This window comes from Etheostoma spectabile, chromosome 15, assembly GCF_008692095.1.
Source record: "Etheostoma spectabile isolate EspeVRDwgs_2016 chromosome 15, UIUC_Espe_1.0, whole genome shotgun sequence".
In the NCBI taxonomy this organism is placed as follows: Eukaryota; Metazoa; Chordata; class Actinopteri; order Perciformes; family Percidae; genus Etheostoma; species Etheostoma spectabile.
This window is the reverse complement of record NC_045747.1, coordinates 17,957,475-17,971,274: the sequence shown is the minus strand read 5'-3', so window position 1 is coordinate 17,971,274 and position 13,800 is coordinate 17,957,475. Positions and strand designations below refer to the sequence as shown.

Below are 13,800 nucleotides of genomic sequence, written 5' to 3'. Positions count from 1 at the left end.
CTAGCTAGCTGTCTGGATTTACCCTGAGGAAAGGTTAACCACGGTCCTCATAAATCAAGTTTACAAGTACAACACAGAGAAAGCGGAAGGTAACACACATCCATTTCATCAAGAATGAAATCCGGTGGATTTTCCATAGAACGTCGTGGATATAGACTACTGCTGCAGTAGCTAGGGCTGCAACTAAGTGTTTTCATTATTGATTTATCTGTTGGTTATTTTTCACATAATTAACTAATGGCTGAGTCTGTAAACTGGTAGAAAGTACTGAAAAATGGCACAATTTCTAAATTATTCAACCAAATTTGCTAAAGTAAGAGGGTGAACATGTTGAACATCATACCTGCTGTCACTGTGAGCATTGGGCTTAAAGCACCCCTGGTCCTTGGTACAGCTTTACAGAGATTGCTGCCAGTCTCATGTTTGTTCCATAAGAAGCAACAGCTTAGCTACAGCTTTAGCTTAGCATAAACACTGAAAACACTGGTCCAAACATAACCAAACACCCACCTTTTAAAGGTGCAGAAGGTTAGCCTTAAACTAACTTTCTGTCATGTATGCTGAAACTGCCCCTATGTTTGAGTAGAACTACATGAAGCAGGTAATAATTAAAAAAAGAAAAGAAAATTTGGCTCCTCTGGCACCACCTACAGCCTGTAGTGTGATTTGAAAAAAATTCACCGCTCCCTGTTCAGATGCACCAATCAGGGCCAGGGGGGGGTGTCTAACTGCGTTTCATAGTGTCCCCCCCTCCCCCTTCCCCACGCACGAGCCGCAGATTTCCTCAGGTTTCCTCCTCTTCCCCTTCTTTACTCACGTATCGTGCACAGCGCTCCATTGTGGGGGGAGGGGCTTAGGAGACCGTTTTGGGGTTTAGTGGAAAGGGAGGAGGGACTGAAAAGTGGTCGATGTTCAAATTTTCTTGGCTACGACCTTCACAATCCTACCTACAGCCCCTTTTAAAGCTCACCAATTAACCCATTATGTATTGTTTGTTTAATATGAATATACCTGATTTGTATAAAAATGACATGAGAAAGTGTATGTATCTGACTCCATGTCTTGGCTCTGAGCAGTTGCTGGGCAACCATCTGAGATTCCTAATTTCCCAGCTAGGTTATAGACAAAAATAGGGCCGGTGTGTTGCAAATGCCAGGGCCGTTTTTTGATTCTAGTTCGTCACTGACGACAAAGGAAGATTTGGAGGTGAGAAGATTTTTTTTTTTTTATCCTGACAGACTTTGTTGCTTGTTTGAACTCTTTGTGATCAAGTGTTCTATTCTATCTTAAACCTTGACAAACACGGCTCAGTGAAGATACGAGGCCTCTTACGTGTTCTGCATTGACAGCTCTCACCTGATGGCTTCTATCCAGGCGTCCCGTTCTTCTGCGCTGGCGGCACTGAGCTTATAAGACTGGTGTTTACCCTGCACCACTCTGCCTTTGTTCTCCGTCTTGCAGGCCTTGATTTTTTGTCCTTTGGGGTTATATAACTCCAGACAATACTGTCCAAACACACAAGCAGACACACATGTGGCACTGTTACAATGTGCATATGCCTTCTGATAGCCTGGTAACTCACTGTTTGAGCACTTGTGTTAGAAATACGTTGCGCAGCTGCTATGATTCATTTTAGCAGATTATTTGTGTGAAGAAGCTCAACACTCCTACACTAATTGTGATCCCAAAAGTAAAAGATGCTCTACCGGTTTGTTTGTGTCTTGTAGCTTCCTGACACACAGATTCTCCAGAGGAATAATCCCAATTGGGTCTTTGTCCTGCAGGAAGAGGAGACGAATATTAAATACAGATTTAACCTTTTGACCATCAGTAGGAAGTTTGACATCTACATATTTTGTTGATTTTGAGTTGTTGTTTTTTTAGCAGCATAAGGACCGATTCTTACTGTGGTGAATTCAAAGTAGTACAAGCAGCTGTCTGTCAAAATGAACCACCTCCTTTTCCAGGTTTTAACTCGTCCACCTTCAACAAGAAAAATTTAGGGGGGGGGGGGGGGGGGGGGGGGGGTTAGCTGTATTCTCCTCTGACAGCCTTTTTATTTAACTCAGATTATTGTCTGTGTGGAACAAACATCATCATCTCACCAATTTTAAGGAGCCAGCCTTCTCTGTCTGGATTAAAAAAGGTCAGCGTGAGGTCGTTCCCATCATCCTCTGGGATTTTGAACGGCTCGTTACGGATGCTCGCGTAGAGTTTCTGAAGGAGAACGTAGAACATTTTAGTTTTTTTATAAGTCTGATATCTTGATGGATTCAAGGTATTTTGCTCAGATAAAACTAAAGATCCACATTGGGAAATCCTTGCAGTGACCATTTTATCAACCACATAGTAAGTTCATGAGTCTATAAACACTGTGACGAGCATTCATGGTCAGAATGAAAATCCAAAAGATTGGAGATACTGAAAGAGTAAAAGTACCCCAAAACTCATCTCCAATTTCTCTCTTCTAGTGTGTATACAAGGCATTGCGTAACCTAGAAGAAACATTTTTTTGGACAACCTTAAAAGACAAGATTTCAAGATTTTTTTAAATTGTTTGACCAGTGATATATTTCAGTGAGGAGTTCAAATTTAGGGTTAAGTATCTGTAAAAGTTTTTTTTAAAAAGAGTAGATGGAAGGGAATCTACAAGGTCTCCAAAAATGGGAATACTCAAGTAAAATGAAAGTGAACTATATTTATGGATTTTAATGATTCAGATTCTCTTCACTTTGACATATTTCTCTCTTTACTGTAAATATTGACGACAACCAGTGTTGTCCCAAAGCTCAAATAGATCTCTTTTTTTATTCAATTTTGATAGATTTCTTTTCTTTTTTTGGTCTTTTGACATTACATCCATTACATCTTTTATCCAAAGCAAACAACCATGAAGATACCACTCAAAAGTTGAAAGAATTATGCGAGTACATAAAATTCCTCAAATAAGATGAGTTGCTTCAAGCTCCACATTTTAGAATGAAGAAAGAGATAAAGGAAGTTCTTGTGCGTGTGTGTCCATCTTCGCCTCGCTATTGGCTTTCAGGATGTCCTTCTGTCTGTCCACCACTTTGGTCCAGACTGAAATATCTCAATATCTATCAGATGGATGGCCATGTAACTTAGTCCACACAATCATGTTCCCCGGAGGATATATAGTAATGACATCATCTGACTTTTCCTCTACACCTACTCTCACTAACTACTAATAATTGGTATCTGGATCGGTCCATCCCTAATTCCCGTCAGCTGTACTTTGTGTTTCCTGCTTATTAACAAACAGTATTTGAGTGACTGTTGTCTGATTAGTTTAGAGACCATCATGAGCGTACTATGATACTATTAATAAGACATTATTAAGACACTGGTATCGGTAATAGTAGCAGACCGTGAGCAACTCTGTGGGCAGGTCCTCCCCGTGGTTGATTCCTCTGTTCATGGCAACAAACCGCTGCAGACTGGGCTTGTCTTTCACGTTGGGGTTGTGGAGACTTGTGTTGAGCATGATGATGGAGAAAGACAGGATGTAGCATGTGTCTGTTACACACAAAAACACACAATACACACAATACACACACACAGAAGGCAGAAAACCACAGTTAGTTGTCTTCAGCTGTAAATTGCCCCCATTAAAAATAATATGTATCTGTGAAGGCTGGCTGAGCAAAAAACTTTTCCACTGAACAATCTTTTGACTTTGATCAGTGAAGGAGAGATTATACGTTAGTGTGGCTTCACTCTTGTTTTGTGGAAGGGAAACAGTGGACAACTTGTCTTTGAGAGGTTTTTATCAGATGATAGTACAGTAATAAAACCTGGACTGCCTGAGAAAGTGAATCAGGCCAGCCACAGTGCCTTTGTTGTTTTTGTTACCTGTGGATTGAAAGACCCCTGGGTTACAGTTGCAGTAGCGAGTTGCAAACGCCTCCATCATCCTGTCAATCTTCTGAGCTTCTCCCGGGAGACGAAAGCTCCACAGAAACTGCCTGTAAGACGGCAGAGATGTAAAAAAATAAATAAAAAATAAACACACTCACGCAATGTCAAACACATGCTGGTAAAAAGGAGGAGGATTTCTACGTCAGACTAGACCAGACAAAGGTAAAAACTGCTGCAACGTTGCATGCTGACTTTCAAAGTTATTCCGTGACACAAACCTCAGCGCCTGCACCAGATTCAGGTCTGAGAATTCATGCAGGCCCACAAACGCCTTCAGTGTCTGCAGATGCATTTCCTCTCTGTATGTAGGGTAAGAAAATAATAACAATCACCATTATCTAAAATGTGAGGTACATTGTAAAAAAGAAAGGTCAATAAATAAATAAGAACAAAAGTGGGGGTCAAGACAGTGAACAGTGAAATGGAAAACTGAGCTGTAGATATAGATATGATCCTCTCCAAGGTGACTAAAGTCTCTCAGTTCTAGGTCTTTATTTTTTATCAGCCAAAGAAGTCTTTCAAGACACAGGGGACCCCTTGTGTGTGTCCCTTAAAGGTCCCATGACATGGTGCTCTTTGGATACTTTTATATAGACCTTAGTGGTCCCCTAATACCATATCTGAAGTCTCTTTTATATAGAGCTTAGTGGTCCCCTAACACCATATCTGAAGTCTTTTTCCCCAAATCCAGCCTTGGTGCAGAATTACATTCACCATTCACTAGAGCCAGTCCCACAATGGGTTTCCTTCGGATGTACCATTTCTGAGTCTGTAGCTTTTCAGGAGGGTGGGGGGGGGGGTCAAATGCCTTAGCCCAACCAATCGACCACTATGGTATGGCCAGTTATTAGCCCGTGTGCTTTGTTGAATGGTCGCAATGTTTTATTGTTTTATTTCATGTGAATACTAGTTTACTATAGGAGTAACTTAGTATTTGAAGTAATGCAGTGATGCAGGAAGTGTGCATTTTTTTTCCATGCTTACTGTGTTTCCACAACAATGTTAGGGAGTAAATCTACTGAAATGGCCACTAAAAGAGTGGAGTGGGATGTGTAAGATGAGAACGCAGAGGTTAAGTCATGTATGTCATAGTTGTTAAAAAAAAATGGCTATCTTTACATCTTTGCCAAACACAGACCAGAACAGAAAGCATCAATAAATTGTTGGGGAGCGTCATGCCTTTGTCCCCAATCATTTTAGAGTTTCATGGAAAAATTAATTGCTGGCAAAGGGAGGGTCAAGTCTATTTTGACTAAAGATCCCAAAACTCCTCCGGTAGCCCTTTAAATAATAATAGTCCCGGGCTCTGCAAAATAGTCTCTACAAACTTGTTCTAGTAGAACATATGCACACCGCAAAAGAAAACGCCACATAAAATATTTTTTAAAATACAGTAGCATGAGCCACTATTATTATATGGTTAAATGCAATTTAGTCTCGCCAGTGAATTGCCGTGTGTCATCAGTCCCAAACGTCCCAAAGGGGTGAACGTATTCATTCTAAATCTTTACAATCAATTACCGAAAGAACCAAGCAGGACTGCCTTGTTGCACAATCCAAATTTTCTTCAAAACTTGACATTTCATTGTGTACCTTGCTAGTTTGTTCCTAGTTTGTTTTGTTTCCCGTTGTGAAGGGTTTTTAGGAGCGGCAACACCCAGGGAGCGGAAGGTGAGAGGCAAAGCCTGACATCAAGCGCATGAGCCTTGATCCTGGAAATGTACATCCGTTGATCCAGGCCATTTTTGTGATACTGTACCTTTCTCCCAAGAAGTTGCCGATGGCGGTTTTGTTCAGTCCCTCCTCTTTGTAAAGAAACTCGGCCACCGACTCTGCTCGCCATTCCAGGAGGTCATTTTCAGCCAGGTAATGGACACCCTGAAGGAAGATGGAGGGCAAGAGTCCTGACTTGTAAAGTATTGGGAAACCAGAAGGGTATTGCACAAAACCAGGATAAGGGGTTAAACCAGGATATTCTACTGGATTCTTTTACTGGATGAATTTAGCCTCAAGTTGGTTGCACAAAAGCAGAGGCACCTAAATTACCTAAATAAATTGTTAATTTATTCTGTGCAGTTAGGCTGCTCTTGACCAGGCTGGATTTATTAATCCTGGCTAGCCTTTTCTGTTCACTGAGCAGTGGTTTTACCTTATTATTATCAGCCTGCATTAAAATACAACAGGTGCAATGTTGTTGTTCAGTTCACTATTATCATTTAAAGGTTTGACCATTATTTTTTATAATTATTCATGTTATATTGCTGTATGAGATGATTAGAAAAGGCGGATGCAGTTGCAAATGTCTTTTAAATGAAGTCAGGGATAAAGGACAATATATAATTGGTTAGTTGTTCTAACCATGGCAGACTGGTCATAGACCAACACACCTTTGATTATTTTAGAGATGATTTATTTATTTTTGTATTCTTTAACAAAGGATCATGTATGATCCTCCTCCATGTGCATTTAATTTGGCATTCTTAGCACACGTGTGTTCTCTCCTGTGAACTGCAATTTGGGAGGATTGTGAAATTATAAAACCCCATCCTTATTGGGCAATCCTCCTTATTTATGGTCTTAGTTCACTGGACCAGAAACTATATAGGGTTGCAGGCTAACGTACATTCATGTAACAACAGGGAGAAGACACCTCGATGGTTGTTGACCTTATATTTTGCTGGGGGAAGAATAACCAATGTATACACTTTGTTACAGTTGTGTTTACAGTGTGCATTAAATGTATCACTTACTTATCTTTATGGTTTCTAGATTTCAGAATCTAATTTCTTCAGTGTCTTTTCTATGTACATATACAAGAGGAAGAAAAACATATAATATGTAAAGAAGGGAACTCTGCCTCTGTAAAAGAAAAAAAGAAAAAACTAACAAAAAGTGTGGTAGAAACAGACCAACTGAATGATAATCTAAAAATAAATACATGTACGAACAACTGCTCTCAAATGAAACTATTCGAGAAGTAAGGCTAATTATTTCCACAAACGAACTGTTTTGCCTGAAAAGCGAGCAGTGGAAGTTCACAAGTTACTTAGGTAAATTATATTTTAGCCCGTATGAGAGAGAGAGAGATCATAGGCATCATAGGCATCATAGGCCTAGTCTAGCATTGTAGATTAGGGGTTGTAATTCATCTTCATGGTAAATTTCCTGTGTAACATTACGTTTACAGCAAAGACTACAACTGTTCATTTGCGCACATAATTAGCCTAACTCCTGGACTGATATGGCGGTTTCAATTCAAAGCAGTGGTCGGTTAATGTATATATTTAGGCTACTTACGCATTCAGTCGGTCTGCAATCGTCTGCCACACTTTCTCTCGCCGTTTCATTACCATGTTTACTTCATTTCTTTTTTACAAATAATGTGTTTCACGTTGTCATACTTCCATAAGAAGCTGCTGCTCACTCTGTGTAAAGTATGAACAATGCGTATTCTCCAATTTAGCTTCAGTAAATCTGTGATCGACCTCCCCGGTCTATTAAAGAACGCCATCAACGCGCATCTCTCCGTATTACTTCAGCCTGGCTCGACCTAGTCGCTCCTCCTCCGCCTGGCTTGGCCGTCAGGAAACGCACCAAGCCAGGCTGCACAGATTAGACTAGGTCAAGCAGCGCTGTATCGGTTATCCTGGATTTATAAATTCTGCTTTTGTGCAATAACCCCCAGGAGCAAGCAAATCAGTAGTGTCCATGTTTATACACAAAAACTTGTGTTTTATGTTGTGTACAGTGGTTGAGGAATGAGGAATTCTAATTAATGACAACAACACTGTCAGCCGTCCACATGGTACAAGCCTTCCGTGATCGCGCGCCACCCCGACCCCGCCTCCAAAAAGTTGCTAGTAGGCAAGGACAAAAAAGAGAATAAAAGAAAACGTGAGGGACTCTTCAGAAGAGGTAATTGTCTTCAGTCGCCGGACGACACCAGTTTGTGAACATAGCCACGCTGAGAGATGCAGAGAGAGTTGTGTGGAGTTGATAGTCATGATTAGCTTTGTAGCAACTAATTTTGGAATAGCTTACGGACGTTCAGACACATCAAAAAGGTACGCACTAAAGCTTTAAGGTTCAATCTGGCCCATTTGGCTTTCATTAAAGTTTAAATGGTCAGTCATTTAATCAAAGGTTTTATATGTGTGTTTCTTACAGGAAAGGAATAAGTACCACAGTAAGCTTTCATGCCAAAGCTTGCTGTGGCAAAGCTAAAGTAGTATCAATGCTGCTAAATTTGTATGCTGATAAACAAATCATATCACACATCAAGAAAGTTTTCTTCTTCTTTTGGGTCACAGTTGTTACTCACTAGAGAAAGAAGCTGAGAAAGGTTGAATGAATATTGCATGCTGTAATTTCTAAATCTCAACAGGTGTTCTGAGCCAGAACTTCAAAAGATGACCCTTTCTTCTGAGTGTGTACTCCGGCGGAGTGGTTCTTCAAATCATTTGCACTTAAAGATACCTTTAACCCCAATAAGTCTGAAAACGTCTCATCCTCCCACTCGTACATGTTCTCAGGCCAGAGCTCAGAGTGGTCACAAGCCGAGGGACTCAGTTTTGAACAGAGGACGCAAAGAGGAAGCAAATGAAAAAGACGGAGGTCGCTGTGGTGAAGTGGCGCTTCTGCCTCACTTCAGGGAACAGGATGTGGTTTTTCTCGCTATTCAGTCATCCTCTGTGCCTGTGCACAGTTTGCATTTCTGCATATCACACACACACACACACACACACACACACACACACACACACACACACACACATTGAAATCTACATCCGCTCTGTGTCAGTCAGTGAAAGTATGATTACACCTAGTGTACCTTTACTGGGACTCAGAGTTACATTGTGTTTGCACTTGAAGCCTTTAAATCAAATGGCATGTAGCACGTCAGAACCAAAGATGATGTTACACACTTAGAAATCTTTTAAAAGTACTGTGTTTAAGTATGCAGGTGACCAAATTAAGTGCTGTTAATTCTGCTAAAATGGCAAATGAAAAAAATACCCTTCCTGTTACAGCTTTAAGACATGTCTAAAACATGTTATACCATCAAAGCAAGAAATCAACTATTCTCTAAATTCTATTTTTCCTCTTTATAGACCCAAGAACACAATGGAAACTCACCTTTTTGGGGTCCATGTTGAATTTCTTTTTCCCTCGCAAGAATCTCTTGTTCCTCAGAACGTCTTTACTACCGCAAAAGAAAACAAATGCTCATTCTAAATTGACAAATTGCATTCACTTTTTAAATGATAAATAAGTATTTGTTTCAATAAGAAATTAAATGCCAAACAAATGTTCAAAATGTATTTGTTTCTTTTGCTGTTTTAAAAAGAAAGCAAAAAAGGAGAAGAAAGCAAATTGGACAATTTACTGGTATCATATTTATAAACTGTATACTACATTTGCAAACTGTGTTTTCGCGTTGTCTCGTGTACAATCGGTTTTCTTTACACATGTTTGGACCTTTACATTACGTACAGTAAGAAAGAAACATCAAACTCGAAACATTCAAGTTACTGAGGCTGAAAATCATCAGAGTATTTATTTTACCTGGCCAACAGTTTAAATTGTTTAAATGCTAATGCTATGAAACAGAGTATTGAAGGTTAGGGTATTTGGTATTTGACTTAATAAAGATGACTTCATGATTAATCAAGAATCAAAAGGGTCAGATCATTTTCTCCACGATTCGATAGGGTGTATTTTATGAAGTGTTGGGGGTTTAAGGGTTGGGACAGCAGTACTGAGAAACTGTGGTTATCATGCCAGTAAGACAGTTATAGCAAAATGCAATGTCATACCACTGACATTTATCATTTCCCCCTACTTAAAGCAGCGGCAAAAGCAACAGGACATCCAAACGTGTAGTTAGACAGACACATGCACAGCACTTCTTCTCAACGTATGATCAGACTTTCTCTCCCAGTGCTCGGTAACTGCTTGTTAGGCTCAGAGCTGCAGTATGACACCCTTTATCCTCCGTAGTTCTAGACATCAGTGATGACAACCTAGGGGTGCTTGTATCCGAGGGTGTAGGCTACGGCTGTAGTTACTTGGGGGGTGCGTGGAAATCTTATGAATAGACCAACTCATTTAAAAACAAATGTACAATGTTGAATAACAAAATCCACTTATTGAGTCAGCCGGAACTGCTGAACAATGTGTTGAGAGTGCATGAAAAATAGTTTGCAAGCGATCAAGCAGATCAGGAGGGGGAGTCTGCTGGTGTCACATGAATAAGAGGCCAAGGCCGTGCTGACACATAGAAGCTGCTGTTAAAATAAAAATAAAAAAATGGCTCATGTACTCACTTCTGCTCCTTTGGTTCAGGGCTGTGGATTTCTGGCATGACGTGATTAATCTCCAGCCTCAGCTTCTGAGAGAGGAAGTTGAGAAAGAAAAGCGGTGATGTGAGTTTGGTATCAAGGTTTGTCATTACACCGCACATGGCCGTAAACTCAATGGTAGATGAGTCAGGCTCCAACCTTCAAATGCCGTCATATCTCAATTAAAAGTTGGTGAATGAAACACCTTTGTGTGCTGTGAAAAGCTCTGCTGAGGCCTCCAGGAATGGGTGCATTCAGAAGAATAATGAGGGATCTGTATGCAAGGGAACATGTTCACCACAGTACCTGAATGTCATCCAGCAACTCAAACTTGTGAATCTTCATGCCTTCACCCTGCCCCCTCTCTCCTGGGGGGGGTTTTGTTGGAGCTGTGTGGCGAGAAAAAGGCATTGGCAAGGACACAAGTACATTTCAGAAAGGTGGCATATACTGGGTGAAGCAGTCAGTAGACATGCAGCACTGTGGACTATCTTGACAACCTTCACACCTACGCTCGCTTTCACAGACCAGCATGCGTCACAATTTCATCCTCCCCTAGTGAGGGAAGTGGTCATTTGAATGAGAGAAGGAAAAGGCTGAAAATAGCTGTGTCTCTTCCTCTTTTTGGTAAATTAGGTTGAGTCTCATTGTGGCCTTTAAGGAACAATTCATCATAATCTGTGGGTTTGTATTTACAAGAATTTGCAGCATAAGAATAGTGAGAAAAGTTTCTATTATCGTGAATCACAGGTCTCAATTGATACAAAAACAGAACTTTCACAAATATGTAGTAAAATATGAAAGAAAAACAAGTTCAAAACATACAAGATGACATCAGTGACTTTGTTTACATGCACAGGTTATGTTGGAGATCAGAGATCAACTGATGTAAAAGCACCGCCTACCGACCAATTAATACTCAGCGTCATCTTTCTTAGAAGTTCCGGTGGAGCTCAGTGTGCGGGGAGAGAAAGGCCGAGAAAGACCGACAACCTCGTTAACATTCCCTGATGGGCATTTTTTTATAAAAAATTATTTTTAAGTAGAGGGAATCACGTATGGGCTATTTGTCGGCTTCTTGAGCCGTGTGTTGCCAATCAACCCGGTCTCACGGCAGTTCGTGAAATGGTCCCCCCCAACCAACCCCCCCAACCAATCTCCTTACGCAGATTTCCGGCTTTTCAATACTGCACGCTAACCGTGCTGTTATCACGAAAGATGCTTCCCATTAAAATACATCAGTACATAAAATCCGTGCTCAACATTACGACACAAACAAGAAAATCGTGTCCCTGTATGTGAATAAATAGATTAAATAACGTCACTATTTCACAAACTGCCATGAGACTGGGCTGTGCCAATGCGTGCCAATGGTTTGAATTATGTTTTAATATTTTTTTTATTTGCTCTCAGATTGCTTACCATGCCAGGGTTGCAACTGAAATAATAGGCTGAAGCAACGACATTTTATGGAAAGCACAAAAGTGTATCACGGTCAGATCTTGTGCCTGACTGGGGGGGGGGGGGGGGGGGGGAGTGATGTTGATAAGCGTTGTAATTTACAAAGAACAGCACCAGCTTTCTTTCTCCCAGCTTTCCTTCCTGCGTTAGGCAGCAGCGACTGTATTGCGTTTGGCCTGTAAAACCGTGTCTGTGTTCTTCATATTTATGCAGATTTATAGTTTGCTCTTATGTAAAATATGTGTCTCTGGTGGATGTTTGTGATTGGTCATGCTGTACAAACACCGCTCTTTTATGTGAACGCGTGCGCCGCTGGATGGGGGAACTCGGGGTTGATTGAGCTAGTAGTTAACCTCCTTCGTTCCACTGCTTATGTGGGACCGGGGCTGTTAGATTAGGTGAAGCCGGGTAACTGAAGTACACCCAGGGCATGTTGATCTTGATTCGTAGTACAGGCCTCTGGTAATAATAATGTTTAAAAGTAGCTGTGTTTCTCTTTCTTATCAGGTCTGCAGCCTTGCAAACTGTTGGCTGGCTTATTTGTGTACAGAAACTATAGCAACGCACAGAGCTGACCATAAGCTTGCAGTAAAAACCCAGATTGAGACACATATTCCGAATGTGCTGTAGGCTGTACATTTCCAAACAATGCCTCTAAAACCCATATAATACTGGAATATCCCACATGTCTTAATCGGAAAATGCTATATTTAAAAAAAAAAGGCCTTATTCAAAATATCCAACCTGAATATGCTGTTTACATGACCTGTATAAAATTTAAATATTGTCATATTTGGAATTATAGTGGAATATTGGTGTGCATGTATACATACTGAATGAAGAGTTTATAATCCACAAAATGCAAAGTGAGTTCAATCCACTAAACCACACAAATGATTTTACTAATACTTTAAATCGCCTCCCAACAAACATGGTATTTGTTTTTGAGCAGCAGCTTTCCATAATAATATAAAGTATTGATTAAAAGGAATAATTATAATAATAGCGTACCTTTCCCCCAGAGGAAGCTGTCTTTTCTGCGTATAGCCATGTTGTTGATGGTGCAGAGCGACTGACGGCTGTACAGGAAACAAGCTGTCGAGTGTCAGAGTGAAAAAAGGGCCGGCGATGCCATTTGCTGACACTGAAGACACTCCAAGTTCACAGTCTGCTGTTACATTTCTGGCGACGTGCACGACTAAATGTTGACATACAGTCTGGTTATGTGGACATTTCTTTAAGAAACAGATTCATTCATTAGAACCCTAAAAATACACAACACCACTCTTACCACACTTCTTGTGACCAAAAGGATTGCTAATACCATACTATTATTACATCAAACATCATTAAGTGCCTTACAAAAGAATAGGATATGATATAACAAATATGCATGAAAAGGAAAGCACCAAATAAGAGCCACATTTTTCTACTTCAATAAGATAGGAAGGGTATTGTTTTCGCCATTTTCCCAATATGCAACAATCACATTGTTCTGTTTTACCACAGGGGTCTGGGGAATGTACTTATTGTATGATAGCAACCAAATAACCATGTCATTTGTTTTTTACAAAATGGTCTCAAACTTGTCTTCTTAAGCAGGAAATAAACCAAACTTAAACAGAGCGGGTCTTCATTCTTCTCTAAATATGAGGCCCCACCTAGTGGGTGCTTCACATTTCTTAACACTTTCACAGTGGTGTACAAGGTACTACAAATCATGGTGTATTATTATTACATTTTCACTTACCATATTTGTAGGAATGAAAAACAAGCACTGAAAGTCTTTGGGCTCTTTTTCTATGTTGCTGTTCAGCATGTGGCATAGTTATCTTTAACAAAAAGTCTGGTCAGGGTGTATTTTTATGCTTTGTGTTGCTTGAACGGCCACATGCACCTAAAAGTGAATATTCCTGCTGGATTGTTGTGCTCATGTTTTGAGGTTTCACGTTGTCTCGAGAATGCTTATTTTGTAGGATTTGCTGTCTAAATGGCATCTTGCCGTCCGCTGTAAATCTAAATTTTAACCATCACCTTGTTGGTTTCAAATCATCTCGTC

General features: G+C 40.3%; 1 protein-coding gene across 2 annotated transcripts in view; it reads right to left on the bottom strand.

Moving 5' to 3' along the window:
* LOC116702701 (cytohesin-4) overlaps window positions 1-12,923 on the bottom strand; it is a 14,030-nt gene extending 1,107 nt beyond the window's left edge. Inside the window, exons 1-12 of one of the 2 annotated variants that reach the window (XM_032537066.1) lie at window positions 12,753-12,923; window positions 10,587-10,669; window positions 10,266-10,330; window positions 9,076-9,142; window positions 5,699-5,817; window positions 4,158-4,238; window positions 3,874-3,986; window positions 3,389-3,537; window positions 2,106-2,217; window positions 1,907-1,983; window positions 1,707-1,778; window positions 1,357-1,505 (exon numbers count right to left, since the gene is read on the bottom strand). In XM_032537066.1, the coding sequence (XP_032392957.1) occupies window positions 1,357-1,505; window positions 1,707-1,778; window positions 1,907-1,983; window positions 2,106-2,217; window positions 3,389-3,537; window positions 3,874-3,986; window positions 4,158-4,238; window positions 5,699-5,817; window positions 9,076-9,142; window positions 10,266-10,330; window positions 10,587-10,669; window positions 12,753-12,792 (1,127 nt within the window). In that variant the 5' untranslated portion in view covers window positions 12,793-12,923. The remainder of the gene's footprint in view (window positions 1-1,356; window positions 1,506-1,706; window positions 1,779-1,906; window positions 1,984-2,105; window positions 2,218-3,388; window positions 3,538-3,873; window positions 3,987-4,157; window positions 4,239-5,698; window positions 5,818-9,075; window positions 9,143-10,265; window positions 10,331-10,586; window positions 10,670-12,752) is intronic. The other variant, XM_032537067.1, reaches the window with a different exon arrangement.
* Between the last annotated feature and the right edge of the window lie 877 nt (window positions 12,924-13,800).